General features: G+C 47.3%; 1 protein-coding gene across 1 annotated transcript in view; it reads right to left on the reverse strand.

The window, feature by feature from the left end:
* The window catches only part of LOC146202872 (uncharacterized), an 83,468-nt gene that overhangs the window by 49,135 nt on the left and 7,163 nt on the right, over positions 1-27,170 (reverse strand). Inside the window, exons 2-16 of the mRNA XM_084588414.1 lie at positions 8,704-8,760; positions 8,087-8,221; positions 6,087-6,131; positions 5,402-5,464; positions 4,792-4,872; positions 4,141-4,218; positions 3,935-3,997; positions 3,476-3,553; positions 2,916-3,026; positions 2,687-2,740; positions 2,170-2,232; positions 1,860-1,958; positions 1,663-1,716; positions 834-930; positions 642-764 (exon numbers count right to left, since the gene is read on the reverse strand). Of these exons, the coding sequence (XP_084444540.1) occupies positions 642-764; positions 834-930; positions 1,663-1,716; positions 1,860-1,958; positions 2,170-2,232; positions 2,687-2,740; positions 2,916-3,026; positions 3,476-3,553; positions 3,935-3,997; positions 4,141-4,218; positions 4,792-4,872; positions 5,402-5,464; positions 6,087-6,131; positions 8,087-8,221; positions 8,704-8,760 (1,201 nt within the window). The remainder of the gene's footprint in view (positions 1-641; positions 765-833; positions 931-1,662; positions 1,717-1,859; positions 1,959-2,169; positions 2,233-2,686; positions 2,741-2,915; positions 3,027-3,475; positions 3,554-3,934; positions 3,998-4,140; positions 4,219-4,791; positions 4,873-5,401; positions 5,465-6,086; positions 6,132-8,086; positions 8,222-8,703; positions 8,761-27,170) is intronic.

The following is a 27,170-nucleotide window of genomic DNA, read 5'->3' on the forward strand; positions in this document are numbered from 1 at the left end:
CGCTAGTTGTGCTTCATTTCTTGTTGCTAAATGCTACGTACCTGCCCTCAAAGCGATTCATGAAACCACAGCTACTTGTTGTAGGGCCCATGTTGTGGCACTGCTGCGGTACAGATCGAACCGAAATAACCAATGATATTATGGTAACCTCACGCACTGTGTTGACAAATATGATGCTCCTATAGCTATAAAAAACATCATGCATACATAAGCAGGATTTTCCGCTGCGGGAATCTGAAAACCACATGCCCGCATCGACAGATACAAAGGCACACCTGCACCAAGGGCTGGTTTATTGGTCACGCCTACAGGGAGCAGCCGGCAGTCGCGATACCATTTGAAGTTTGAACCGTGCATTTTTTTGTCTTTTCCGTCGAAAAAAGAAGGGGAAGGGGTTCATAATGGTTTTCTATACGTAAAGTTTCTCTCGAGCGAGGGCGGCGTCCACCCTTCAACCATTTTTAAATACACCCCTGGCCTATACCAGAATTTGTACGCATTAACGGCATCAGTGATACGGCCCCGGGGATTGTTTTCGGGTTGTCACGTTTGGACATGTTCCGCCGTGACCAAGAAGTAAAACACGATCGAGGGTTGCGCAGACACTGTGAAATTAGCAAACCCAGCAACGATTCACTAACCGTCTTCTCCTGGCTCGCCCTTGATGGCAATACCACGAGGTCCTGTCGCTCCTTGTTCACCTGGGATGCCCGGCCCACCTTGCTGGCCTCGGTAGCCCATGGACCCGACGGCACCCTTTTCGCCTGCACGAAGTCAGCGGCCAAATGTACAGGAGTGATTCGCAGCTTTGATAAGCTCGTGCAGCTGCTTACCGTCGCGGCCAGGATATCCGATATCACCAGGTACACCCTGAGGACCTCTGGGACCAGGTATCGCCTCTCCGGTCTCAATTGTTGGTCCTGGCGGGCCCTGAATTAAGACATTTCGCGTTATAGCCGAACATTTTGCGGTCCTAATGCGCTGTGTGATTTTTTTTTTGTTGAACTTTAGATTCCTATTTCACAGCTTGAGCTAGAATTGTTTTGATAAATGAACACGATTACGTTTTGAATCGGGATTTGATCTGATTCAAGGCGCCCTTAAAAGCGAGAGAACGTTCAACTCGTTTACGAATAATGACAACGGCTCGATGAAAATCGCTCCATGGTCAGGGCGTTGATAGCACACGCGCCGTGTTTAAGTTTTTTACCTTTAGAACAAGACAAATTTTGCAGCCGTTTTGTTCACAATATGTTTGACGGTTGACATAATTGTTTTACATTAGAAACATTGCCCAACACTCGCACGCTGAATCGTCGGTGCTGTAACACACGACTGGCCAGACAAGAACGATTATTTGTTCTCCGAATCATGAATGGCACTGTAATTGGTTGCAAAAAACTTTTGCTATGACCTTTAAGAAAGCGATGAGCACGCCCTGGGCTGTAACGTAAGGGACACGCCTGCGGAGGTAAAAGAGCTGCGTTGATGTCGCAATTAGCTATTATTTCCATTATTCACGCCATCGCCTATACCACACAAATTTCCTGGCGTGTTGTAATCTCTTGCGATGTGAATCAAACCTGATGATATCGAAACAAGTGATAGTTAATGTATCCCAGTCCTGGCGTCTCGTGATTCCTGGCGAGGTTTCATACTCACCTGCGGTCCCTGCTGGCCCGGGTTTCCTATTCTTCCTGGTTCTCCGGATTCTCCCTGTTAAAGACAGCAAAGCGCCACTCTTGAATATTAGACGGCCTCTGCGCAATCTAATTACGTTTAGAGGTTACACTGAAACCTTGTATTCTCACTTCAATGGAGATAAAAAGTTGCGTTTCAAAGAAAAAGGTTCCACTAACCGTGTCGCCGGGAAAACCATCTTGGCCCGTAAATCCTGGCTCTCCCTTCTGGCCTTTCTCTCCTGATGGACCTTCGAGCCCTACCTTCCCCCTCTTGCCCTACGAGCGGAAAAGGGAGGCGGTGCATTACACTCCGAATCATGGTTAGTAACGCCACACGTTGTATCACACAATGAGGCTCAAGTTTTCTCTTATGAAGATGGCAAATTACCCCGCCAGAAGTCGCATAAGTTACACCTGAAACACGGGTTTGAGCGCTGTCTCTACTTGCTGGAGCTGAATGGCGATGGAGACAGATTTCCGCACTCACCCGTGGGCCTTCTTCGCCTTGGTCTCCTTTCTGTCCTTTGAGGCCGTCGGTGCCAGGCAAGCCCTGCAACATGCGCGCGCCTGCATTACACCCTGACCTTGGAGGCGGTGTTGCAGTCTCGATACTGCTTGCAAAACGTACCGTGAAACGTAAGAATGTACCATAGAATATTCTCTGTATACCAGCAATGTCTTGTTACGCTGACAAACTTACGACCGTCATTTACGTTTACTTGCAATTGATAAGTCTCATGTCAATGCAGATTACTGTTTTACATTAATTTTTTTTTTTCGATCCAACTGTTTATCAGCTCTAAACAAGGACTGCAAAAAAAAAAAAAACAAAAACAAAAAAAAGCATAGTATTCTTTCTACACTATCGCAGAGCAAGACATTTACGCCTTTAATAGTTGTGACAATTTCCAACTAGCTACTATAAATTACAACTGAAATCACTAACTTACAACCAGGGTAACCTAAACCGACAAAAAAGTCGCCAGCATGAGCGTAAAACTCACGATTTCACCGTCGACTCCGCGCGATCCCCGCTCGCCTACGCTGCCTACGTCGCCCTGTTAAAAAAAAAAAAAGGGGGGGGGGGAGGGGGGGGGGGAGTACACATAAGGTTGCAGTACAGTGTAAGGCTGGGTTGAAGGTACACATTAGACTAAACACACAAACCCCTCCCTACACAAACATACGCCTTGAACGCCCGAAAACTTGACCGAGAATTGTCGCTGCACTCACCTTTTCACCCATTGGTCCTCTTTCACCGGGAACATGTTCGAAGGGTGGCTTCCCTTCAAGGAAGTGCGAATCACCATGCGGACCTCTATCTCCATGGGGACCTGGTTCTCCCTATAAAAAGCGCCAGAGTTTTAAAATTAATAACAAGGCGGTTTGAAACTAGCAGAGTTCTTCCATAAAATATAGAAGGGAGAAATTTTAACATGCGCAGCAGATGCGTTACGTCACGACCCCTCTAGCAAAAGTTATGTAGTGATAGTATACGCTTTCTTGAAGCCCCCTCTACGCTATTGTGCGCACCATTGCGTACAAAGCACAATAGAAAAATATAACATAGGAGAGAAAGCCGCTTATCTATTTGCGTGCTTATTTAACCGTTTTTAGCACGGATTTTACTTCACCGGCTTTCCACAACAAAGTAGCAGAAGCTGTCAGGCAAAGCTAATAGCACTCGCTTTAGTTTTGCAATAACAAAAAAAAAAAGTTCGCTTAGCATTATTCCCACATAAAACCCTCCCCCGGTCACCGTAAGTAACATTGTTTTCTTCCGGCAGGCTCACCTTAGCTCCTTTGTCACCTTGTGCTCCGTCACCCTGGACACCTTTAGGACCAGGGCCTCCTTGTGGGCCCGGCCTTCCCTAAAAAGGTAATGAGACAAGAAGAAAAAAAAATCTTTTTGCCTTTCTCACCTGCGCATCCTACCCATTACAGTAAGTATGGAAGCGACAGTTTAGACTTTTGCCGCTGCAGAAATGAGGAGTGGCGTATTCTGCACGTGTGTTCAAGGGAACGAAGACGCTTCTATGGCATCGAATCAAAATAGTGATCTGTACCACAAATCTTTCTAATTAGATAAGCTCATTTATTTTGTTATGCAGATGCCATCTTTTGGAACATGAAAAACTTGCTGAACGCAAAGGATGAGGCAGTTTTTATTATTGTTGTTGCATAACTGCGGTTAACACTGCGTTGCGTTTACCGTGGAGTTTCAAGATACAAAAGACTGCAAGATAACTCACCATTGGTCCCGTGTCTCCCCTAATACCTTTTACTCCGTGAAAGCCGGGGAACCCTGGTGCACCCTGCAACAGATGGAAAGGGTATATATAAGGGGGTGCATTTGAATGGCCAATCCATACCAAATATAACGCTTTCTTAATTTTTTTTTTGAAAGGTTTCTACAGACAAAACACTTTGACTTGGTGGTGCTTCAAATTCACCTTACCGGGGAACCCGGCCTCCCGTCATCTCCTGGCTCTCCACGAACTCCCAGAGAGTTTATACCACCGTCTCCAGGCAGACCCTATAAATGGAGGGTTATACTGTCAATGAGGCGTCACAAAGCGTACACGCGCGGTTTTGATTACTGTGACAACCACTTTGCTTTCTGAGCAGTCAACCATGTACTGCGACTGTTGACGTGTCATAAAGAAATGACGTCGTTTTATGCTGTCGCCTATTTTGGAAATAAAACTTCAAATCTCACTACCGTTTCCAAAGAAAAACACCTCCTTGCTTAGCTGACAACCAAAAATAAAATGTGCCTCAAGAAAGCTATTATATACTGTACCATAGTGTATATATTTCTTTTATTTTTACCTACCCTTTTCTTTCTCCCTATCTCTCACCTCTTTGATTTCCTCTACCTTTTCCTCGCTATCCCTTTATTTCAGCTGCCCCAGTTCAGGTGCTTCAGATATCAGATAGCAGATACCGGGACTGGCAAACATCTTTTCTTTTGTATATACAATAAATAACCACTACCACCACTACCACCACCACCACCACCACTTTCTGCGATGCTGCAACATGGACTCTTCCAGAGGCCGGCAAACGGAGGAGGCCCGCGCAGCGCGCGGCCGGCATGAGAGCGTACCTTAGGTCCGAAGTCTCCGCGTGGTCCACGGGGTCCTCGTGGACCGTAAGAGCCGGCAGGACCTTCGGGTCCTAGTGCGCCCTGCGGCAAGAAGAGCATCAACGATTTCAACAAACTTTGCTTCTCTGTACCAACACAGCACTGAAAAGAGGAGCACGACAACTAACAGAAGTGTGGCCAAACAGCTCAAGTTAATCCTTCTGTTCGGTCATGCCAAAAAGAATTCAACACTGCCTTCATGAAAAATAGTATTATGCGGGATCATTCAATTCGGAATGTTTTGCAGTGATACGGGACGACAAAGAGGGAATATACGCAGGACAGCGCTACTCCTGTGTATGCGCCCCCGTGTCGTCCTGTTGCGCTGCAAAAGATCCTGAAAACATCTCGATGAATAATTTGAAAAAAAAAAAAAAAATCCAGCTTGAGATTCTTTATAAAGAAGCAGCTATACGAGTCGGAAAAGCTCGTTTTTATGTATTTGACGAAATCAAATGCTAAAGCTACACTCATTCTTCCGTACATTCAAGCCAGTTGTTTAGCGCTCTTTCTGTTTCTTGTTAATATCAAGGAGCTTTTGAAAACTTGTGCGGTCAGTTAGTAACATTACCTTGCTTCCATTACAGCCCGGTATTCCAGGATCTCCTGGCCAACCATCGAGACCTGGTTTTCCCTGTTCGAATAAGAAAGACAAAACAATCTCAGTGTAAATCTTATTAGGGCTGCGAAGATCACGAAACATGATAACAGTTGAAGGTTGTTTCTTTTTTTCTTCTCTCTTATCATTATTATTATTTTGCTTTGTTCGAACAAGGGTGGCAACTACAATTAATCTGGTAGAGTTCATGGGTCAGCTTCGTATTGATAGCGAAACAATTTGTTTGCCTTCAACATGTTATACCAGCATATGTTCTTTAATTTGCCTTTTGATAAAGATATTTCTCCTTTTAGAAACTGCTGATTTGTGCCTGCGTAACGCTTGAATTATGGTTAATAGAAGATCCGTAGATGAAAACTGATAGGCATAACTTTAGCGCTCACCAAATCTTTGCCTGATTAAGATGTCGATTTGCCAATTACAAATGCCCAGTTCCACGTGCAGAGACGATGTATTTCCTTAGCACGAGAAAATCTTCCATCCTAAATCGGCGAAGCTTACCATCAGCCTAACCATCTCACTTTACATGAACTCTTCATGAAACATATATAGTCTAACGCTCGTTGAAGCCAGTTTTCGGAAATTAGAGTAAAATATAAAAGATGTGAGCAAAACCATTTTCGCGCACTATACTCACAGGTGCTCCCGGCCTGCCAGGAAATCCAGTTGCACCTTCATCACCCTGCAAACGACGGAAAGAGAAAAAAAAAACAAAAAAAAAAACAATATACCGTTGGCAGCCAGCCAGTAGCACTTTGCGGCGAAAAAGGTGTGAACAAGTTTTGCCGCTCATTCTGACTTCGTGAAGCATGAAAATAACAAAAAAAAAAAACGCCCGTGTTTCTGCGAAATGGTTCTGAAGCAGCGTCTGGAATGCTAACGTTACAGTGAAAGCCTTATCCTGTTCGAACAGGCCTTATTTTATGACAGTTGGAGATCTTCACCTGCTTTCAGTGGCTCGGCGCCAGTTATTTATGCTTTGATTCTTCGTCCAGGACTTCGTTTTTCGCTTGTATATTAGCCTAAATGTGGCAGGCTCGTTTAAAGAACAACTGATCAAGTTGGGCCGATCACCCCATCCCCTTATCTTCCACAGATCGCTTGTTCGCACACGCTTCCTCTTGATTTAATACATACCGTAATAATGATGAAACTGAAGCATGTTTTGCAGACGGTGCAAAAATGCTGCTGAATAACGCACCGCAAAAATTCTGCTTGTTTTCGTTTTTTCCTTTTCTTTCAATCTCACATGTTTATCTTTTTTTTTTCTTTTTAACGGATGCATCAACGGGGCACAGTAAGTTGTCGCATTTCTGTGCTGTGTTGCTGCATTAGACTCAAATGTCTAAAATTAAATACAATTACGGTTGTCATTAATATGTCAGGATCTTACGAACGCCCATTTTTCTCGCGAGCGAGAAACGCACTGCGCAGCAAGGTGCTGCGAATGAGGAAAGGTGCCTTCACTGCAAGCAGCGTGTTTATGAGATGAAGCCCAATGTGTGGGCGGTAGCCGGCCGCTGGTTTCAGGCGACTTCTCTTTGGCCACAGCTATACACGCTGTACTCTCACCACTCTAATTTTACGTGCCCCTTTCATCCCGTGCTACACCCAAAAAATATGAAAAGGTAAAAAAAAAAAAAAAGGGGGGGGGGGGGGGGGGGGCATGGAGCCCGCATCACACTTTCGACGCGTCGGAAACGCGAGCACTTTCTCGTTTTACCAAAGCTAATTATCATGCTTCCGCTGTGCTAGCATAAAACCTAGGTGGCATGCGTGAAAGGGACAAATGGTATTGCAGACTGCTATTGCACAACGCTCACTCATTGTCTGCAATGTATATTAAATGAGTACAGTATAACTCAGGTAGTATCAGGCATGAGCGACGCTCGAGCCAGCGGTCTCCCTTTCCTCCAAGCAACCACCTCATTCCCATCTCTACGATGTAAGTACGGCTAATAGCGTACATAACCTCATACTGCCATATATCTAAAGCACCCTTAATTATGCCATTCGCGACTTTAGCGAAAAGCGGCAGGCAGGAATGCTTCAGTGGGTAACATAAAGTCCTCCCCCCCCCCCTCCCAACGCCCTCCTCCCCCCCTTCCTCTTGATGCTTTATTTTATTTTATTTTTTTATTTCGGGCATCTAATTTTGCGGCTCCCGATGACGCACAGGCGTATATCAAAATAGCACGTTAAAGAACCCGATATTTCCTGAGTCCTCCACTACGGCGTCTCTCATAGCCTGAGTGGCTTTGGGACGTTAAACCCCACAAACCAACCAACCAACCTACCGTATACATCAAAATACAAAGGTCCAATTTAGGGAAGCGCCCACTTACTTCATTTCAAACCTCTGGTGTTTTCTAAAAGAAAAAAGAAAGGGCGGAGGGGGAAGGAGGGAAGTCTTAGATACAACGAGAGGAGGCTATACTCGTCAGCCGACCTTTTTTCCGGCTTTCACAGCACTGTGCGTCATTCCTGTAATATATATTAATAGCGCTATATTAAAGACCGGCCGATCTCTGTGTCTCTAGTGTGTGTTCGGAGCGCACAGCGGACAGTGAGAAGCTCAGCCTGCAAGCCTATATATGCGAACAAGCGCTTGCGCCACTAGACTCGTTACATACGCACCCGAATTCCCTTGGGTCCGATGGCACCGGTGTCCCCTGTTTGGCCGCGTTCTCCCCTGCGTCCGGGCGGTCCCAAGGGGCCCAGCGGTCCCGGAGCGCCTTCTGTGCCTGGTGAGCCCGGAAGGCCCGGGTGACCCTACGCAATGCGAAAAAGGCGTTTGCACCACAGGGCTGCGAGAATGCGCTGTAATGGTTACGGTTCACCTCAGGCTACACACCACCAAACACCTGCAGCGAAAATGAGGAAAATAATGAGACACTACAACCTGTTGGAAATCTCGTTTTTATACGAACGATAGCTGGGTTAAAAAAAAAAGAAAGAAAAGAACGAGCCATCGAAAGCCTCTGAAAATAAAGCAAAATAAAAGAAAACGTGTTGCGACAAGCCTGTCTTTCAGCTTAGAACTGGTTTAAAAAACAGAGATTGGGCTTTTGCTACCGAGGTGATTTAAAGAATATAATTATGCTTGTGCCACGCACACGCACATGTAACATGCACACTTCGTATGCAAACAGACGGGTGCTATACAAGGTCCATTAAATATCGATCGAATGGGCTCGATATGTTGTCGATAGGCTCTCTGCAACAGTATGATTTGAAAGTGTGTTTCCACTCACCGTAGCTCCTTTTTCGCCTTTGCACAAACATGGCGGGATGGAGCATCCTTTGCATGCCTGCAAAAAGAATATATGAAGCGAAATTTCGTTTAATTAACACAAGCATGTTTAATGTGTGAGCCCAAAGTGCCACAAAGAGGAAAACGTTTTTCGAACTTGAAGACAGGGTTGCGCGAACTGGTTCATCTGCTTTAATTTTCGATTTAAAAATAAATGGCAATGCAAGCTGCGGATTTTCACAATTCACGAAACACAAAACGAAGTGCTTGCGGCGTCACTAGATAGCATCAAGGGTGTATCAAAATTTCATCACCGAGTTCTTGCGCTAACATCAGCGGGCTGAATGCATTTCAGAAATGTCACCTGGCGAAAATTTTCCAGCCGGATGCTGCCTGACTCGGCGGGACGCCCGCAGTTGTCCCTTCTAAATTCATGACAGTCACTTTTTCAACGTCTCTCTATTGGCGTATACCATCGCAGACAAATCAGACGTTCTAAAGCACATTATTTTTTCCGCCCCCTCAATTGACCGATCCCACTAGCCGGTTTCACGACGCTGCCGCTTTGCATGCTGGTACACGTAGTCATCCGGCCACCCGGAGTGCCTGCGCGCCACGATTTTTAGCTCGTGTGTATGCAAGAGTTCATTGGGAAAATTCACCTGTTATGTTCCTGGGTGTTATAGCATCGATCAGCACAAGGGAGAAATGACATGCTTTATGTATAATCCATAGCTTATAGAGCTCGTTGGGTGGGAAAGCTGTCGGCGTCTTTGTCGTCGTAGTAGTAGTTGTTGGCACCGCGTGTCGGAATAATTGGGGAATGCGTAAAAAACTTGTATCATGGTAATTTGTCTTTCTAGTTATTGATGATTGATTGATTGATTGACTGATTGATGTGTGATAAGCGATCTTGCAATTCATTGAATAATTGATGAATTAATGAACTAAATCTAAAAAGAAAAAGGGTGTTCAAAGCAGTGAAAATGCCCAGAATTAAAAGGCGATGCTTGATGTTAATTATGAAAATTTACAGTGTGCAATTTATCAGTTATTTAATTGAAACAACTGAAATAATGAAAATTTGCAAGGACGGGATTCAAAGATGTCAAAATGCTCAGAATGAAAAGACAATGCTTCAGACGCTAATCAGGAAAATTCCGAATGTAATTGATCAATTCATTAAAAAAGATTAATTAGAAAAATGTTTTAAAAATGTAAAATGTTCCCAATGCAAAGCCAATGCTTGATGAGGCTAATTAAATAAATTTAGTCTATAGTTGATCATTTTGACACCTTTGAATCCCCCTTTTTAAATTCATTTTATTTTTAAATATTTCAGTTTTTAATAGATAAATTACACATAAATTACTCCTAATTAGTATCAGCAAGCATTGCCTTGCCATTGTGTGCATTTTGACCCGTTTGAAATTTTTTTTTCAATTTTTCCTTTTTCTATTATTGCACTAATAATTGATCGATTACACACTCTGATTTTTCATAATTAGCATCATCAAGTACTAGCTATTCATTAGAGCGTCTTGACTCCTTTGAATCGTACTTTTTGAACTATTGTTCTTTTTTTATAATCAGCATCATCAAGTATTAGCTATCCATTAGAGCGTCTTGACTCCTTTGATCAGCACTTTTTGAAATATTGTTCTTTTTTTAAATTCCGTGCATATTTGATTACACTCGCCATCGCCAATCACACACCAATCAATCGCCAATCAATAGGACAACAATTTGCCATGATACGACTTTTTCAGCAGCCTTCGATTAGTTCCGACACGCGGTGGCGACTACGCCGTCTGATTTTCGACCGAATGACCGCTTAAAAGAATATAAGTACCCTTAGAACGTTTGCCTTGCATGTAACAGGCAGTGCAATTTTGTGAAATAATGATGTGACAAAATTTTTTCGGTGGTGAAGTATGAGAAATGTGCGGTGAGCTCGTGTGGAGTGCAGGTTGCAGCAGTGTAGGTTCATGTGCGCGCGCTGACCACACGACTGCAACTAACATGGCGGTGGTGCAACTTCAGAAAACTGGCGCATGCGCAGATCGGTTGGTGGGATCGGTCTAGTTTCTCAAATTCACAGCACCTAGTAGCCAGCGTTTTCACGTGTCTCTGCTTATCAGAATAACTGCATTCGCCACCAAACCCGAATCGAACGGATTCCGTATAACACCCCATATTATACCGCACAACAGCCAGTTTTCCCTTTGAAGCCTTTCTCGGTACCCTCCCTTTCATTGCGTGATAGTTCTAGACCGGCGTACTCGGACGCACTTAAGTAGCAGACACCTTCTTCACAAGCGTATTCATCGGGAATTGCGGAGTTTGCATGATTTCCTTTTTTTTTTTTTTTTGCGCATACCCCGGTTGCAAACTCAGTACCTAACCAGTTCTTCTACGTAACGCCGGTTATGCTTATTCGTATTTTTTTTTTCTTATACATGAAGTGTCCAGTTTTGTTTCGTTGCTGGAATGTTTTTCGTTTCTTTCTCTCTCCTTCTGCATCTCTAGCCTATTTCTGCTGCGAGCAGAATCACTTTCGAAAGCGACTCTGAGCCTTGCGGAGGGGTTGCGCAAGTTTGGCTCAGCCGGCCGACTAAGTCGCAGCGCAGACGAGGGATCCTTTCGGTGGTTCTCGGCGGAAGTGGCCCGCGCTCCGAGCCGAGCGCGGCGGCCGACGGTTCCGCCTGCAGCGCTCCATCTTCGCGTATCGAGAGGAGCGGCGGCAGCAGTCGCTAAAGGAGACCAAGGGAGGCGGCCCCCAAGAAGGAGTTCTTTCAAGGACAGTTATCTCGAATCGGAAAGGATGCCGAGAAGGGATGGTGGGGACGAGAGGGGAGATCATCTTTCTCGTGCGCCGCCCTGTGTGTAGCCGTCTTCCGGCCTCCTCCTCACACCCCAATTAAGCGCGCGTCCTTTTTCATTGCACGCAACTTGGCCCTCTCCCGCCCCTCCTACGCCCGTTTGTTTCTCTTCTGGTGCTCCACCCTAGACCCTCGCGCGAGTAATGAAACCGCGCTGCGCCATCTCTCGTTTCTCGGTTCGTTTCTGTCCCTTGTTCTCGGTGGTAACCTCTCAGCCCTCTGCCAGTCTCCTCGCCGCCGCCCTGCGTCTGCGCAACGTCGTCCGGAGACATCTTCAGTACAACGAATTTCTCGGGCCTTTTCCGCTCTCGCATTTACGGAGCGTACCAGCCGACCGGCGGAGGAGGCTGGAAGCAGACGCCCCCCCCCCCCCCCCCTCTTTTTCTTTCCTCGGGGCTGCTACGCGCGACGAACGAGTGCGGGCAGCGCGATGAAGAGTAAGTTGTAACCGCTAGGAGCTTGCGCAGCCACAAAAGAGAGGGAAAAAAAAAAAAAAAAAAAAGAAGTATGCGCCAACATTGAAGTTTCAATAAGGAGTTGCGATCCCTGCTTAGGCGGTGAACTTGTGCACCGTGCCTCCCGAAAAAGAAAACAGAGATATTACTCCTGCCGCGCGAGTGTACGTGTACCTGTGTGGATATGTTCAATGGCATTGCTCAAATCTATCAGAGTTTCTTTTAGATTCTTTCTTTGTATGTGTGTGTGCTCCCGGCCTTTTATTCCTTTTAAGTTCAAATTTGTTAGGCCCTGCTTTCACGGGTAACGGCTACTTCAAACGTTTGTGTTTTTTCGCGTAGCTAATGTGCAGGAATATTGGATGAGTAAACTGTTGACACACAAAACCGGGGGAGCATGTTTTCGTGCTTTGGCTGCCTGTCCTTTTGTTGCATGAGAATCAGTGCGAGTCGAGCTTCGCGCACTCAGTTCGGACACAAGCGTCGTTCGTGCCAGTACCCTTCGCGGTCGCAGGTGAATCACACCTGGCTAGCACGAGCCTCGGTTCGCTCAGACGGCGATGCGGAAGTGCCGCGCGCACCATACCGCGCCCCCCTTGCAGGCTCGTCGTCATCGCGACCGGGGCGAGGACGTGCGCGGCGCTGGAAGGGAGCCAGGCTGGCGGCCGCGCCTCGGGCCAGGAGCCGCTGTCACGAGCGACACCCCCGCGCGGTTGGCTTTGCGCGCGCGTGCGGATGGCTTGAGCCTGGGCCGTGTTGTTGGTACAACGAGTGGCGACGCCGCTTCCTTCCAGCGCACGTTGTCCTCGATTGTCGAGCATCGTGAAACGACGCGGCAAACACGCACTTGTTGCGGGAGGTCACCAACACAGGCGCGTCGCAAGGTCTCGGACGCAGCTGCTGCGGCGGCGTCTGATGTACTACCCTTTGTGCCTCCTCTTCCCGTCGGTCGAGTTGTTGGCCACCACTCGTTTGCCGCCTTCCGTCGCGCCTTTAGCGGGCGAGACGAAAGCCTTAGCCCGTGTTGCCGTGGTTACCGCGAGCGTTTCTTGCGGTCAAAATCTGTTTTGCTATGGCACCGGCCGCGCTGTAAACGTCGCGGGAAAACGGCGCAAAGTGTGGGCAGACCAGCGTCCTAAAATGGAAGTGCATATCCCATCGCGAGTGTAGAACCCTTTACTAGTGCACATCGCCGATGTATGATGACTTCTTCCAAGAGTAAACGCTGCAAGAATTGACTGATTCAGCTGGACTATTTTAACATGCAGAAAGTGCGCATTTTCAAATTCCTTTCGCGTCTCTGACCATTCATCTCCTTTTTTCTCGTGTTCTCGGCTAAATATGCCAAAAAATTAAAAAAAAAAAAGAAAGCTCTTGATCCCCGGACAACAGCTTAACAAGATCATAAAGAACGATCATTTGTCCCTGACTAGGTAGTTACTAGGCACAAGGGGTGCGATACCAGCACGCTGACAGCAAGCTAATGCCTTAATGTTCGAGGCGTTTTTTGCAATAATGACATCTGATATGATCGCGACGCCCTTCCGTGAGCCGAAAATGCCAACGGCAGCTGCGAGGACGGCGTCAGGTTCGTCGGCCTGATACCCAGGCAGGGCGTGAGCTTATTCGAGGCTTCTACCTGAGTCCGGAGCGAAACAGCAGCGGCATGATTTAAGCCCGAATTCACTAGGCACACCTAGGCACTCGCACTGGGCAAGTTTAGTAAGCGCAGCCAAACAGCCAGTTCGGACTGGGAGTCATTTCGTGCCTCGCATATGTTCCGTGGGGAAAAGCGTAAGAAGCAGGGCAAATAACAAAGCTATGCCACCGCTGCCCTCTACCCATGCGTCGCTGCGCTGATATGTCATCCTTCGTCGTCTGTAGCAGTGTTGCCTCATCCTTCAGACGCTTTCGCTGTCGTTTAGCTCCACATGCCTATACACCCAGACACACCCCCCCTTCACGAAGCCTCAACGCCTGCCACGAGACATACTGCTATAATGCTCTCAACGGCAGAAAAAATAATAATAATAAAAGCTGAATATTCTAACATCCCCATATCGGCGGGCTTAGTAGAGCCCAAGTTCTCATTGCAATACACTGAACCTCCTATTTGAAAACAAAAAACAAAAAATGGTGCTTAGCTTTAGTTTTCCTGCGTAAGATCTCTATCCTGGGGAGAGGTGTGTCCCCTCTCCATACATGTTCCCTTAAGAAGAAAAAATTTTTTCGATTTATGCGAGTCAAACCGATGTGTGCATGTCACCATGGCCACTTTAACTCTGCTTCTCTTTTTATCTGCGGCACGCTTGACTCCATTGGTCAACCGAAAGCTGAACTTTCAAGTACACAGATAACTTGCTTTGAGAGGATTCCCCTTTGGTGAAGGAGGAGACAAGGGAACAAGTGAGGGAGAAGGGGGCCAGCGGTCGCGGAGAGTGGAGTCGCTGCTGGTTTGTGTCTGCGGTAGTTCCAAACCAGCGACAGCGTGTGTCAGCTCTGCAGCGCATCTCGCCCGCAAAGCACAACCAAAAGTGCGAACTGTATCCGCAAATATGCTACGGCGACCCGTTTCATTAAGACGACCGCCGCCGCGGCGCCCGCGTTCTGTGGGTGGGCGTCGTCTCGCAAACGAGCTGGCCCACGTGCAACGCTGGCGGCCAGCACTGCTGCCGCCGCCGCGAACGCCAGCGGCCGTGGGAACGCCCCTGCCGAGATGCCTTCGTCTTCGGCCCTAGATGCGCGGCGCTGCGTCATCCTCCTCGGGCCGCACGATGCGCCCTCTCGCCCCTTCGCTCATTGCGACATGCAAGTGAGGAAAGCGACACTTTGCTGCTCCAACGAAGAGTGGCCTCGAAAGCTAACGCCGCTGCTTAGCTGGGCAAGAAAGCACGCGCAGGCCATGGCCTAACTGCGTCTTCGCTTGCAGTCCGGCCGAGATAAAACGGAGTGCGACTTGCAGAACACGCGCTGGAACGCTCACGCGATGTATCCGCTTGCTTGCTCTGCGACGCGCGCGATGCAATGCGGAGGCTTCGCTCGACACAAAACTGTCGCTGGGCGCGTTGTAGAGCCAGCGTCACTGTATTGCGAAAGGCCCACTCTGCCCATCTGCTCTCATTATATTCGGCGATGAATTTCGCCAGGAGGCAACGCCCGTTTGTTCCATGCTTTCCGTCGTCCAAATTCTGAATTCGAAAGCACTTGATTTATGGAGCATTCGTCGTGATTTGATCGATATTCCTGACATCAAAAGCGTACGTTGCTCAATTCCATGCCCAAATTTTAGCAATTTCTACAAGCCTGAATAATTAGCACTTTCTCTGCGGAACTGTGTAATTAACAAGGCATTGCAGAGTCAGTATAGATAGAGAGCTGAGGATAGATGCGGGAGCGAGATAACGAAATTGCAGAAGGTATTATTTTAGAATTCGAAACACTCTCTTGTAGAAATATACTATTCGTCGTCAAGTTATACGAGATCCAGTTTTGCCGGACTCCATGGCGAGTGTTTGCCGAACAGCACTAGCGTGTGGAAGCATATATACGAAAACATGTAAGTATATGACGTGCAGCACGAAGCAGTGAGCAACGCCAAAATTTTGATTGCCATATGAAGCCAGACAACAAAGTTAAGCCCCCCCGCCCCCCCCCCCCCTTTTTTTTTTTTTTTTTTTCAGATGTGAGCGCATACAAATGACACCTCTTGGAACCGACAGACAGTTCAATCATCAATAATTCGGGTCTGCACAAATGATAAGTGGTGAGCAACAATGCGAGTCAAGCCCTAGAGAGCACTTCTGCTCTTTTACAGCAATGTTGTTCGAAATTATTTTGTAAAATAGTGAGACCCTGTGCGCGTGTGTGTGCGTGGGGGGGAGGGGGTGAGAGACAGAAAGAGAGAGACAGATAGAGCAGGTAAATGTAGGGGCTCGTTATTAGATTCAAATTTGTCAAATGTTTAGATTCCAGGGTGTTTGCTTCTAAGCCTTGCAAGTAATCCTCTTATGCTACCAATGGCATCACGGATTCCAGAACTATAGGCCCTCGTTATGGTATTGATCAGACAAGTATAGGGAAACGAGGGCCCCGTTATGACGTACCTATATATGAACATAGTCAGTAGTGAATGGAACCAAGGAAAACATAGGGAAATGTTTTTCTTTTTTTTTTTAATAATTTGTGGTGCTGATAGGAAATTAGCACTGTAATAATTTTATACCTGAAAAGTGATTAATTAAAAAGTAGAAGAAAACATAACCGTATGCCGCTGGTGGGCTGCCCGAACGGCACCCATTCTCAATGAAACAGATGGCTACAAAACACAAGGCATAGCACAGCAATCTAGCAAACTTCGCTTTCGAACGGTTGCTCGGGTCGTACCAGAAGCCGCGCTCGAAGTTTTCTGCCTCTAGCCGCTACTGGAATGCTACTTGGAACTATACTGCAGCACCAGTACACGACCATGCCATGTAGCAGCAGAATCAATTCCGCTATTTCATGTTTATATTTTTAACGAAATGTTCCTAGTTCAGCCATCGTTCACCCCCGCATCACCACTGCACTGGCCACTCAAGGTTAGAAGCTAACCCTGGAGCTTGATTCTTCTGATAGTGTTTTGTGTCAACCATGCTCATCGGCCATGGCCAACAGCAGCTGGCCGGTGCTGGCCTAGCAGCTAACGCCCGGAGGTTGCAGCGACACCACTTCTGACTTTGTGGCCTTGACTGTGGCGCACATGGCTGCGACCCAGGGGCGCCCGCAACGTCGTTGCGGGACTAATCGGCGCTGCCCGATCGTCCGCATTATCAATGGCGCGTAACCTCTGGAAGGTCATTTGCGCCACGTGGGACGAGGACAGGTCTGAAGTCTTTATCGTAGTTGGTGTCAGGCAATCGGAAAACAAGGGCTTCCCTTTTCCTCGCCGCAAGAATGCCGCGCACTGGTGGCGGAAGCAGTACAGTGCACAGCCGCTGCGGAGCTCGCTCCCCTGCCGCGCCCCTTCCCGTGTCCGAACGAACAACGGCCTGGTTCTCAGCCGGGGAGCCGGAGGAGGTCCGCCGAGCAGCTCGCGCCACGCATTGGCTGTGGCGGCGCCTGCACTGCGGCCCGCTGATGCGCGAGGGTGCCTAACGAGCCTGCAACCTGATACCGGCGGGCAGACGACGCCGGAACCCTTTGATAACCGCGAATGTCAGTCAGCTGCGCTGTCATTGAGTGTTGTCTTTTTTCTTTTTTTCGCAGATCCGTCTGTGCATACGCGAGTCTGCTCTTTGTTTTTCTTGCTGCCTGGCACCGGAGACTTCCGTATTGCGATACCCGCTTGACAAAGATGCCCAGGCGACAAGGCGAAAAACGAGCGAGGGAAAATAAATGGCGGAGCAGCTGGATACTACGCACGCCCGCTGCTCGGACGTCGCTTGCGTAATCTGGCACGCTGTCGTGGTGCGCCTGGGTGGCCTTGCGCGCCATTGGTCCCCAACAGGATAAGGGTTGTTGACGCCGAGACCGAGCACGCATTGCCGAGCCCTGGTTTGATTTGGTGCGCGTGCAAGCTGGTCTGCGCCGTTACTGTGTGTCTACCGCCGACGGATGCAGATGCGTTTTTGCTTATCTAACACGCCCACGGGCTCTTCGAGCCGGGGCTGCGACGCAGCCACCGATAACGACGGTTACCGCTAACCGCCGACTCCGAAAGAGGCGCCTTTGAGGCCGGCAGCATCCTGCACACGAGCACTGCGCATTCCAAGGCCGTCGCCTGTGCTCCATCACTTGCATGCAAGGTTAGGCACCCTGTTTACAGCCGCTCCTAGGCCTCCCCCGAACGTCCATACTTAGGCAATCTCGTCCACTCATCGCATGGCTGGAAGCCATCGAGCGCCAACTCGCTTTACATGACATCAGCGTTTGGCAGTGGTGCCGGAGGGTGGGACAATGCGCCCGTGCCTTACGCACGGACGGGGCCGTAACCCGACACCCGGCAGCCATTCTGAAGAAGGCAAGCCTATCGGCCCGGCAAAGCTAAACAGTTTCCCGAAATACGCGCTTCCTCCTCCTCATCAGGCAAAAAAATTTTGCCTCGGTCAAACTGTTTATTGTACTCGCAGACTGGGCGTATATTTTCAACGGCAGCGCGGGGAAGGAGCCCGCCCTGCGTCGAACGAGCCTGTTTGTTCAGCAGCGTCTGGAGGCTCGCCCCCGCGGGCCGCGATGGATCGGGCCCGCGTGCTTTTCTCGTCCCGTTTCCGCTCCCTCGCCCCGGGGGCAAGGCGCTCCTCCGCGCTTCGGGAAGCGCTACGGCGAGGCGTTACCGTAGCGCCGTCGCGCAATCGCGCAGGGAAATACCATGTCCCTCTTAGACAACACGGAATCAGTGCTATCGTGATGGTTCGTTCGCGGTGGGACACGCACCATCGCCATCTCGGTCCTCCAGGCGCAAACTCTTTCCTTCCACAAGCGGCCCCTCTTTCTGGCAGCGTCGCCTTTTGAAAACACCGAGTCCTCGCCACACCTGAAGTTCCATTTTCGTCGCGGCAAATGCAGCAAATGTAGCCATGAAAACTATATCCACTGAGCCTCAGCTAACATAAGCCTAAGGTTTGAAAAGCAGGCCTCTTCGCGGTGTGAACGATGAGTGTGAAAATCAAACTGAGATAAGCATATGAGCACCACGCTGCTTCTGCGCTGCGCCCAAGCTAGCGCTGTTACGGTCCGCAGGCAGCCTTTGCCTCGAGAATCTCAGTGGTATGCCGCAGTGAGGTAAGCGCGCGAGACAAAGAAACAAAAAAAAAGCATATTTTTAGAATAAGTTTACCGTTGTGAGGAAGAATTGGGCAGTTGACTTTCATTTGACTTACTGAGACTTCATATAAAAAAAAAACTTTTTTTTTATCGCCGCGCAGTTCTTAAATAAGCAATCCTAATTAAATACTTATTTGAAAATGGAAAGGAAAACTCCGTGACGCACTCGGGCAATTTTTTTTTTTTCTATTGCCCTGAAATGGACCAAGGGCGCGCGATTCCTCATATTTAGACATAACCATATCTGTTCAAGGTTAGCGCTTGAAGGAACAGTGGAGAGGAAGAGAGGTGAGGCGATCGTGGCACGCGAATGGAACTGAAAACTGAACGGAATACTGGCAACCAGGATTAAAATCAGCTATAGGCGTCTCGCATGCCTTTCCCTACATCACGGGCTCTTGTCTTGTGATCTGCGACTCTTTCGTGACATGGCTTTGGGGTATCATGAAGTCGCACATGGCGGGATAGGTGATGGACTCCATTGTATGGGTGGTCACGGGGTAGCTAAGAAAGTTTTCGCAATGTGGTAGCTATGAGCACGTGACTTGGCCGCCATCTTGAATTTGAGAGCGACGGAGAAACGGACGAGAAGTCGGCAAATGTAAGTAGCAAGAGATAACTCTATTTTCGGCCTCGTTATCGCACTTCAGTAAAGGAGGGAGAGAACGAAAGAAAAAACAATTCTAGCGAGCTGCATTTGGTTCGTTTACGCAGGCTATAGGCTTTGGAGACCTCACACAGGAGCCCACCCATGAGAGTGGTGCATGCCCAGCCAGCTACGAAGGCCGACAAGTCAGGCCTATTCTGCAATGTTGCCTTGCAGAGGGAGCCCAGCTTCTCATGTCTTCGTATCGTTGGCCCACTTGCATTGACGTATTTGCCGTCGGTTTCCCAACGCTTTTCCTGGAAACATATGCGGAGCGGGCCGCGCCATAGATACCGTCTGGACCCGAGACCGCGCACTACGCTGCTTTGACGAGTATTTCCGTACCCCAGATTCTAGCAGATGGTGCCGTCACTCGCAGAGCTTTTCGCTGATCTCGCGGAGCTCGGTATTTGTTTGTGCAAGGCCTGTGCGGCTCCCAGGCTAGCCAACGCTGCCCAAGGCTCCAGACAACAGCGGTGAGCGAAAGCGTTGGTGCTTTCGCTATGTAAGAGGCCGTTCCGTGCGTTCGCCCATGGAACGCCTCGAAGGAGGCGATGAATCTGCGCCTCCTGGAGTCCGCAAAAGAGAACCACAAGTGTCCGCTGGATCACTTACGTTGTCCGCTGCTTTCATCAACGTCATTCCAGGAGTAGCTTCTAGACGTTTACATTCACCATGTCGAACGGAAGAACAGCAGTCAAGGAATACGCTAAGCGATACGAACCACGCACTTTTATTACGTCTGCGAGTTGTAGATAACTACCAAGCCTTCAGCTAGTAACTGAAGCGTTAACTAATTCGTCTTCACTAATTTAACTCTGACTAGAAATTACTGCAGTCTAGTTGATTTCATTAGATAGGGCTTCAGTCCGTCCTCTTTTTTATTTTTATTTTTATTCTGGCTACATTTAGCTGTGACATCCGCATGCAGTATACCCGGTGTTTTAAAGAAAGGTCGTCGGTGATTTTTAAAAATTGTTCTTTTTTTTTTTTTGAGATATCAAGAAGGCTTTTACGACGTAATTGTTCCAGTGTTTACGGACATCGATAAAATGAGAAGACATTTAGTTAAGCCGCAAGATGATCAACAAATATCTGTAGGCGGCTGTTAGCAATCACCACGTCCATTTTTGAAACTAAATAGCGAGATTTTCCTGGGCGCTAGGGTCAGCAATATCTCGCTCTAAAAGACGCGCGCTTTCGAGAAAACCGCACTCCGAGCAACGCCCACAGCGCCATTGATCAATGGTTTCTGTGCCACGTGTCCTTCACGATCCCACTTGCGCTGCTGCTCGTCGCTGCTCGCTGCTCCAGGTTACGCGGAGAATATCACGCGGAACTGGTGTCACTGATTAATGGCGCTAGTTCCGCGTGATATTCTCTATTCCGCGTAACCTGGAGGAACTGGCGCCATTGGTTGATGGCGCTGGTGGCATTACTTAGGGCGCTGGTTTTGAAAGCGCGCGGCTGTTGGCTCGAGGCAGCCAAAATTTGTAGAGCTACAGCGCCGACGGAAATCGCGTTGGAAATTCTAAAACCTGATATGGCTATTACTAGCGACCAGCTACAAATCTCTGATTGAATCCAGCCGCCTTACTGCAACCCTTAAAATGTTACCTATAAGAAATCAGTTAATTAGCACTCGAGTTAACATCATTGACCTTTTTTTTTTTTCTCGATGCCCATCCAAAGCCGTAATATGATGCTGCAGAAGTCGTTTTCATATCTAAAAAAATGTTAGAAACCGGCTTGCCTGGAGCACCTCGTTCGTAGCTCTTAGTGCTTGTAGTTCTACTTAAGCGCTGAAGCCACTGCAAAGCGTCGTTAGCAGATGTCGCGTCTGCACCATGCTTCCTGCGCATCTAATACGCTCAATTTCGGTTCAGTGCGAGAAGCAAATAAGCGAAACCGCCGCAGGCGTACTCAAGAGCGCTAGCTCGAGTTTTGCAGAATCGCAGGTCCTCAATTCCAGTAACAACGTGTATACATCACGAAACAACGATTCGTTTGGTATACAATGCACCTCTCTACCACCCGCCACGGCACCCGAAGGTCGCAACCCATTACGGTTTCGAGGAGCAAAGGTCATCATGGCGAATCCCTTGCACATGTTGTGATTTAGCTCGAAAAACAATTCTGTGCGTCATATGGGATACCACTCAGAACCCTGTAACTCAAACAGGAAGTCCACAATTTTGCCGCTAATGCTGATCGTAAGTGGACACACACACACGCACACGCACACGCACACGCACACGCACACACACACACACACACACACACACACACACACACACACACACACACACACACACACACACACACACACACACACACACACACACACACACACACACACACACACACACACACGCGCGCGCGCGCGCGCGCGCGCGCACATTTCTAGGTGGAGTATGTAAGGCCGGTCGATAGTATAGCAGGTAATGCAGCGGTGGTAGGACCTCGGTCACATGGCTTTAGGGAATCATGACGTCACACATGGTGAACCAGGTGGTGCGCACTCCGTTGTATGGGTGGTCCGTGGTAGGCTAAGGGATTATTTGCAATGATGCAGCTATGATCACGCGACTTGGCCACCATCTTCAATCTGAGGGCGACGGAGAAACGGACAAGAAGCCAGCAAATGTGAGCAGCAAGAGTTAACGCTCCTAAAGCAGTTCTGAAATTCGTAACGCTTTAGGGTTTTAGAAAACAAGTTTTTCTTCGTTTCAGAAATTGATATGAGATCGTCTTGTCCGTGGCTTAATCTGCCCATTGGTACTAACAACTTGATTGCTTTGAAGAAACCCTGTAACGATAACTCCTGTAACATTACAACCAAGAAATTCATAGAAATGGTCTTTGTTTAAAATTTAAAAGCTCTGCGTGGAGCCTATAACTTTCAAATAATTGTTAAAGAGTGCTCCTGGCTGTCGCTCGCAACCAATTAGGGAAACAACTTCCCGCGCGCTCCCATCCCGACGACGTTAGTGGGCTTTCTCTTCGGACACTCCCATGTGACGCGGGCGAGGCGCCGTCGCGACTTTTCTTGATTTTTTTGCGTGCGGGGGGGAGTGTAATTTTTTATATGTTCGTTGTCAGTGAAGCTAGCATAAGAACTGTTACGTCGCGGGGAGGACTGACGGAATCTCTATTGTTCGTGTGCGTTTTCTGGCTTTAGTATATAAGTTTTCATGATCCTTGTAACTAAAACGTTCATCAGTGAGTTTCAGTCGATTAGCTGTACGATTACAAGAGTTTCGCAGTAAATTGTATTCGCCGAGGCTGAGAGTTTACTCCTGCAAAATGTTTTTTTATTATTATTTTGAAGTTCTTACTTTTAGTTTTTAAAGTGTTCGCTGGAACAGCCAGTATTTCGGATGTTTTAGGGCGCCTGCCAATAATTTTTAAAATAGGCCTTTAAGAGTATAAAGACAGCTTTTATGACACAATAGTACCATTGTTGGCCGACACAGGAAGCAAATAAAAAGGCACATCCTCAAACGAAGCCTCCGCGCTATTGCATGCAACCTATACATCAGACGACGTCGCCGCAATAGTACCAGCTACAATTCCATCACATGTCTTCAAACTCAGCGACACAAGCTGGAGATTATTCGTCTACCACACGCTTGTTTCATTCACTAATCTGAATTCACTGTTGGCTAATCAATCAATCAACCAATCACGCTATCATCCGCCCCAAATCAATCAAGCAACATTCCATATATAATATGCACTCCGTACACGTGGTTTCCATCAATTTTCTAGCCTCTTTTTCGACTCGTCTTCAAAGTAGACGCGCAGTTTTGTGATGGTGCACAAGATGGATGGATGGATGGATGGATGGATGGATGGATGGATGGATGGATGGATGGATGGATGGATGGATGGATGGATGGATGGATGGATGGATGGATGGATGGATGGATGGATGGATGGATGGATGGATGGATGGATGGATGGATGGATGGATGGATGGATGGATGGATGGATGGATGGAATATAGGAGCGTCCCCTTTGAAACGGGGTGGTAGCAGTAGCTATCATGCTCATTTTTCTCCCTATCTCTTAATTATTGATTTAGAATGGTTAACTAAACCATCTTTCTATTTATTAAATTTTGTTCCTACATTACTAACATTATGTCACTTCTCTGCTTTTAAGCCACCAATCTTCCAGTCGTTTTTTGCTAGTTTCCACCGCCGGTTTATTCACCCGGCCACTGTTATCTCTAAACCCCGACGCCTAGAACGCCGACGCCGAGGTGCCATCTACCTTGGCAATGAGTATCAGGCCGGGAGTTTCGGTGGCTGCCGCATGATGGCGCCACTCGAGTGTTTTCTCCGGCAATATTTTCACTCGTCCTTGAACGCTGTCTTCTAAAGCCGGGTACGGCGATGGCTTTTCGGCTCAATGAGCCTAATACACTTCGTGTAATTATGGCAACTGTGTGCTAGCTAACCAATCTTGGATAATCGACTTTTATTAATGCCTCGCCAAGAAGCACGCGCTTCCTCCCTCATTTCGCCTCATCTCGGGGCATATATTGTACACTCTTAATCTGATTCCACATAGGTTCCAGTTATAAGTGGAACTTTTAAAAAGTTCCGCTTATAAGTGGAACATTGAACCGGAATATATGTGGAACCAGATTAAGAGATATTACCAAATAAGCCATTAATTTACTATTATTACACTTAAGCATCTGGCTCTAATTAGACGATTATTTGTAGCTGGCTGTTAGTAAGAGCCAAATCAGTTTTTACAATTTGAAAACGCGATTACACTCGGCGCTGTGGCTCAGTGAATTTTGGCCACCTCGCGTCAAAAGACATATAGTTTCGAAAAGTCCGCGATCGCAGCAACCCATTCAAACCAATCCACTCCACGGCATAAGTTCCACGTGACCTTCTCTGCCCGCGTGCGCTGCGGTGCTCGCCGTTGCTTGTCCACTAGGGAAAGAGAAGGTCACATGACAGCTTGCACCACGGTACACCACGGATAGACGTGACTGCGGGGGGCAACGATTATATGCGCGCGGGCTTTCCGAATGCACTCGTATTGTTACAGCGCCGATAGTAATCGCGTTTTCAGAATTCTAGACCCTATATGCCCATTGGTAATGGACGCCCACAAACCTCTGATTGTAATAGATGCATAATAGATATAAATAAAAGTTACTTATCGCGAATTAGTTAACCAGTTTAATAGTTAACATTATTCAACCGTTTACTTATACCCGCCAACACTGGTATTTACGCGACAGGATAAGGACCCCGTATCTAGAAAATTCGGAGTCGTCGGCGTCACCAGCGATTGCGTCGTTCGTAGCGGACTAATCCGATAAACATACGGTGTCATCAAATTATATAGTTAGTGACAGTAATACTAAGTAATAGAGATGACATCATCAACTGATAACGTGATGCGAACGTGTCTAGATAAGAAGTTGTCCACAACGAACTGATGACGTCACAGGTACATGCGACGCGCAAACATGCCTAGAAAAGAAGTTGTAGACGTCGAAAAATCGACAAAACGCAGAACGAGTTCATAACGAAACTATGGGCACGGAAATGTTTTCGCATTTTTGCGCGTAAGGAGACTTAAGTGCACCCCTGTAATTTGGCTTGGAGGCTATTGTTGTAGTTAAGAGAGACACATGACATGATCAGGTAAGCTTGGCCACTCGTGTCCATTTCCAGGCCGCCGAGCGATGGCAAGGGGGCGCGGAAGGGTTGCAGAAAGGTGGGGAATTTTTTCAGGTACGTGGAAAGCGCAAGCAGCATTTCCGAAAATCGAGACAGTGGTGAAAGGTGCGCAACACTCGGTGATAGGGGAGCCGGGGCAGTTAGAATGCTTGCTCAGATGCCTATGCACTCTAGGTGTCTGGACGTGATGTCTCATACGTTGGCATACTCTGAAAACATTTATCTGCGTTGGTGTGCAGTGTCCGGCCTGCAGGGTGTCGTTCCTTTTGGTAATCTACGATATTTAATACTGTTGCAGCCGTGTTATTTATCAACAAGTCGGTAATACTATATTAACTGGTGTTTCAGAGTTTTGAACTGAGCGGTCGCTCACTAATAAATCAGAGCAAAAAAAAAAAAAAACAAATTCGGTAGCGTTCGATGAATGTCATTTTTGTTCACGTTAACCTGTCTGGCATTCCATTTCTAATAGAACTATATGCTGCTGATAATGAAGCTTAACCACCAGCAATAGTATCGTCCAATAAACAAATTCTCCTCCAAGGAAAACAAACGTGTGCCTGATGTTGGAACACGTATTACTAAGAAAGTCGTTTCTTTTCTGTAAGCGAAATTTAGCAAGTGTAGGAAAATGCTATTCCGAAACTTCCTGTACGTATGAGAAATTCTGTATGAGAAGAGGTCGGCAGGACGGAAGACGCATTATTGATGTCCAGGCTTAAGCGACCGCCGATCATTATCAAACTGAGCTGAAGTTGCGCAAAAAGTTAACTATTCGCTGTGAATTCACATTTTCGTCTATATAGCCTGCACTGCTTAAAATAATTGCTTAAGCGAGTACACCATGCTCATTTTAACGCGCACACTCGATGAAACATCCGGGATGATAACACAATGTCCTGATTGGTCCGCATTCAGCAAAGCGATTACCTTACAGGTGGTGACGTCATACAACAACAGTCGCTTAGTGCCGCCTAAGCAAAATACTCATGAGCAAAAGGAAAACCGGTTGTGAGGGAGTCGAACCGCTGTCCTCGGTTCTAAGCCGGGTGCACGACACCTATACGTCAGTGAGGAGGGTTCGTTCAGTGCGATAGTTTAGAGACCTTGTACACCCGCCTTATACATTAGAGTGCACATTTAGACGAAATTAAGACCTAATTAGTATCACTAATTAGCGCTACTAATTACATCTACTGGTTTACGCTAATAATTAGTACATCCAATTATTGTTAATAATCATACCATTACTTAACAACAACGCATAATGTCCGCGGCAAAGCTATAGTCGCATCAATTCTTACGGATACTTAAGCGTCCTATATATGAAAGCACACTGCTCTTTCTCTTAGATGTTATCCTCTGTTCAAATATACGATCCTGGACATGGCACGTGAGTACCGTGTCAAACTTGTATCGTAGGACTGAAGGTTGGGCGAGTTGGTACTGACTCTGACGATATTGTAACAGCCCGCAATGGACCAGTACGCAAGAGATGAGAAGAATATGACACGGCGCTGATATGCTCTTGTCTACTGTTGTGTCATGATCCATTTCGTACTGTTTCATTGTAGTCAACTCATTTCATGCTCAGCAGACGAAAGCGTCTGCTTGTAGTCTCACTTATGTCCTTCGTACCAACTACACTTTTACTACTCAGACTGAATGTTTAACACCGTTGATTTCTTTTCTTTTTTTTTTTTTTTTTTTTGCTTCCACGTATAATGTCCAACGCGTTCTTGCGTTAACGAATGCCCGATACCAATAAATTCTTTCTTAGACACCTCTCTGTGCAGAGTTTTACTTTGAGGCGGCTAGCAAAATCAGCATTCTCAAAGAAACGTTCCGAAGAGAAGTCCGCACATATTGCGCCACAGCTGCGACCCAAAGAGAGCAACCCACCATTTGCAAGACGAAAAAGCCCATATATGCACGTCTTTTTCTTTCCTCGCATATATTTTGAGGTGAAT

The sequence above is a fragment of the Amblyomma maculatum genome, chromosome 1 (assembly GCF_055883805.1).
Source record: "Amblyomma maculatum isolate TAMU_Amacu chromosome 1, ASM5588380v1, whole genome shotgun sequence".
NCBI classification, from domain to species: Eukaryota; Metazoa; Arthropoda; class Arachnida; order Ixodida; family Ixodidae; genus Amblyomma; species Amblyomma maculatum.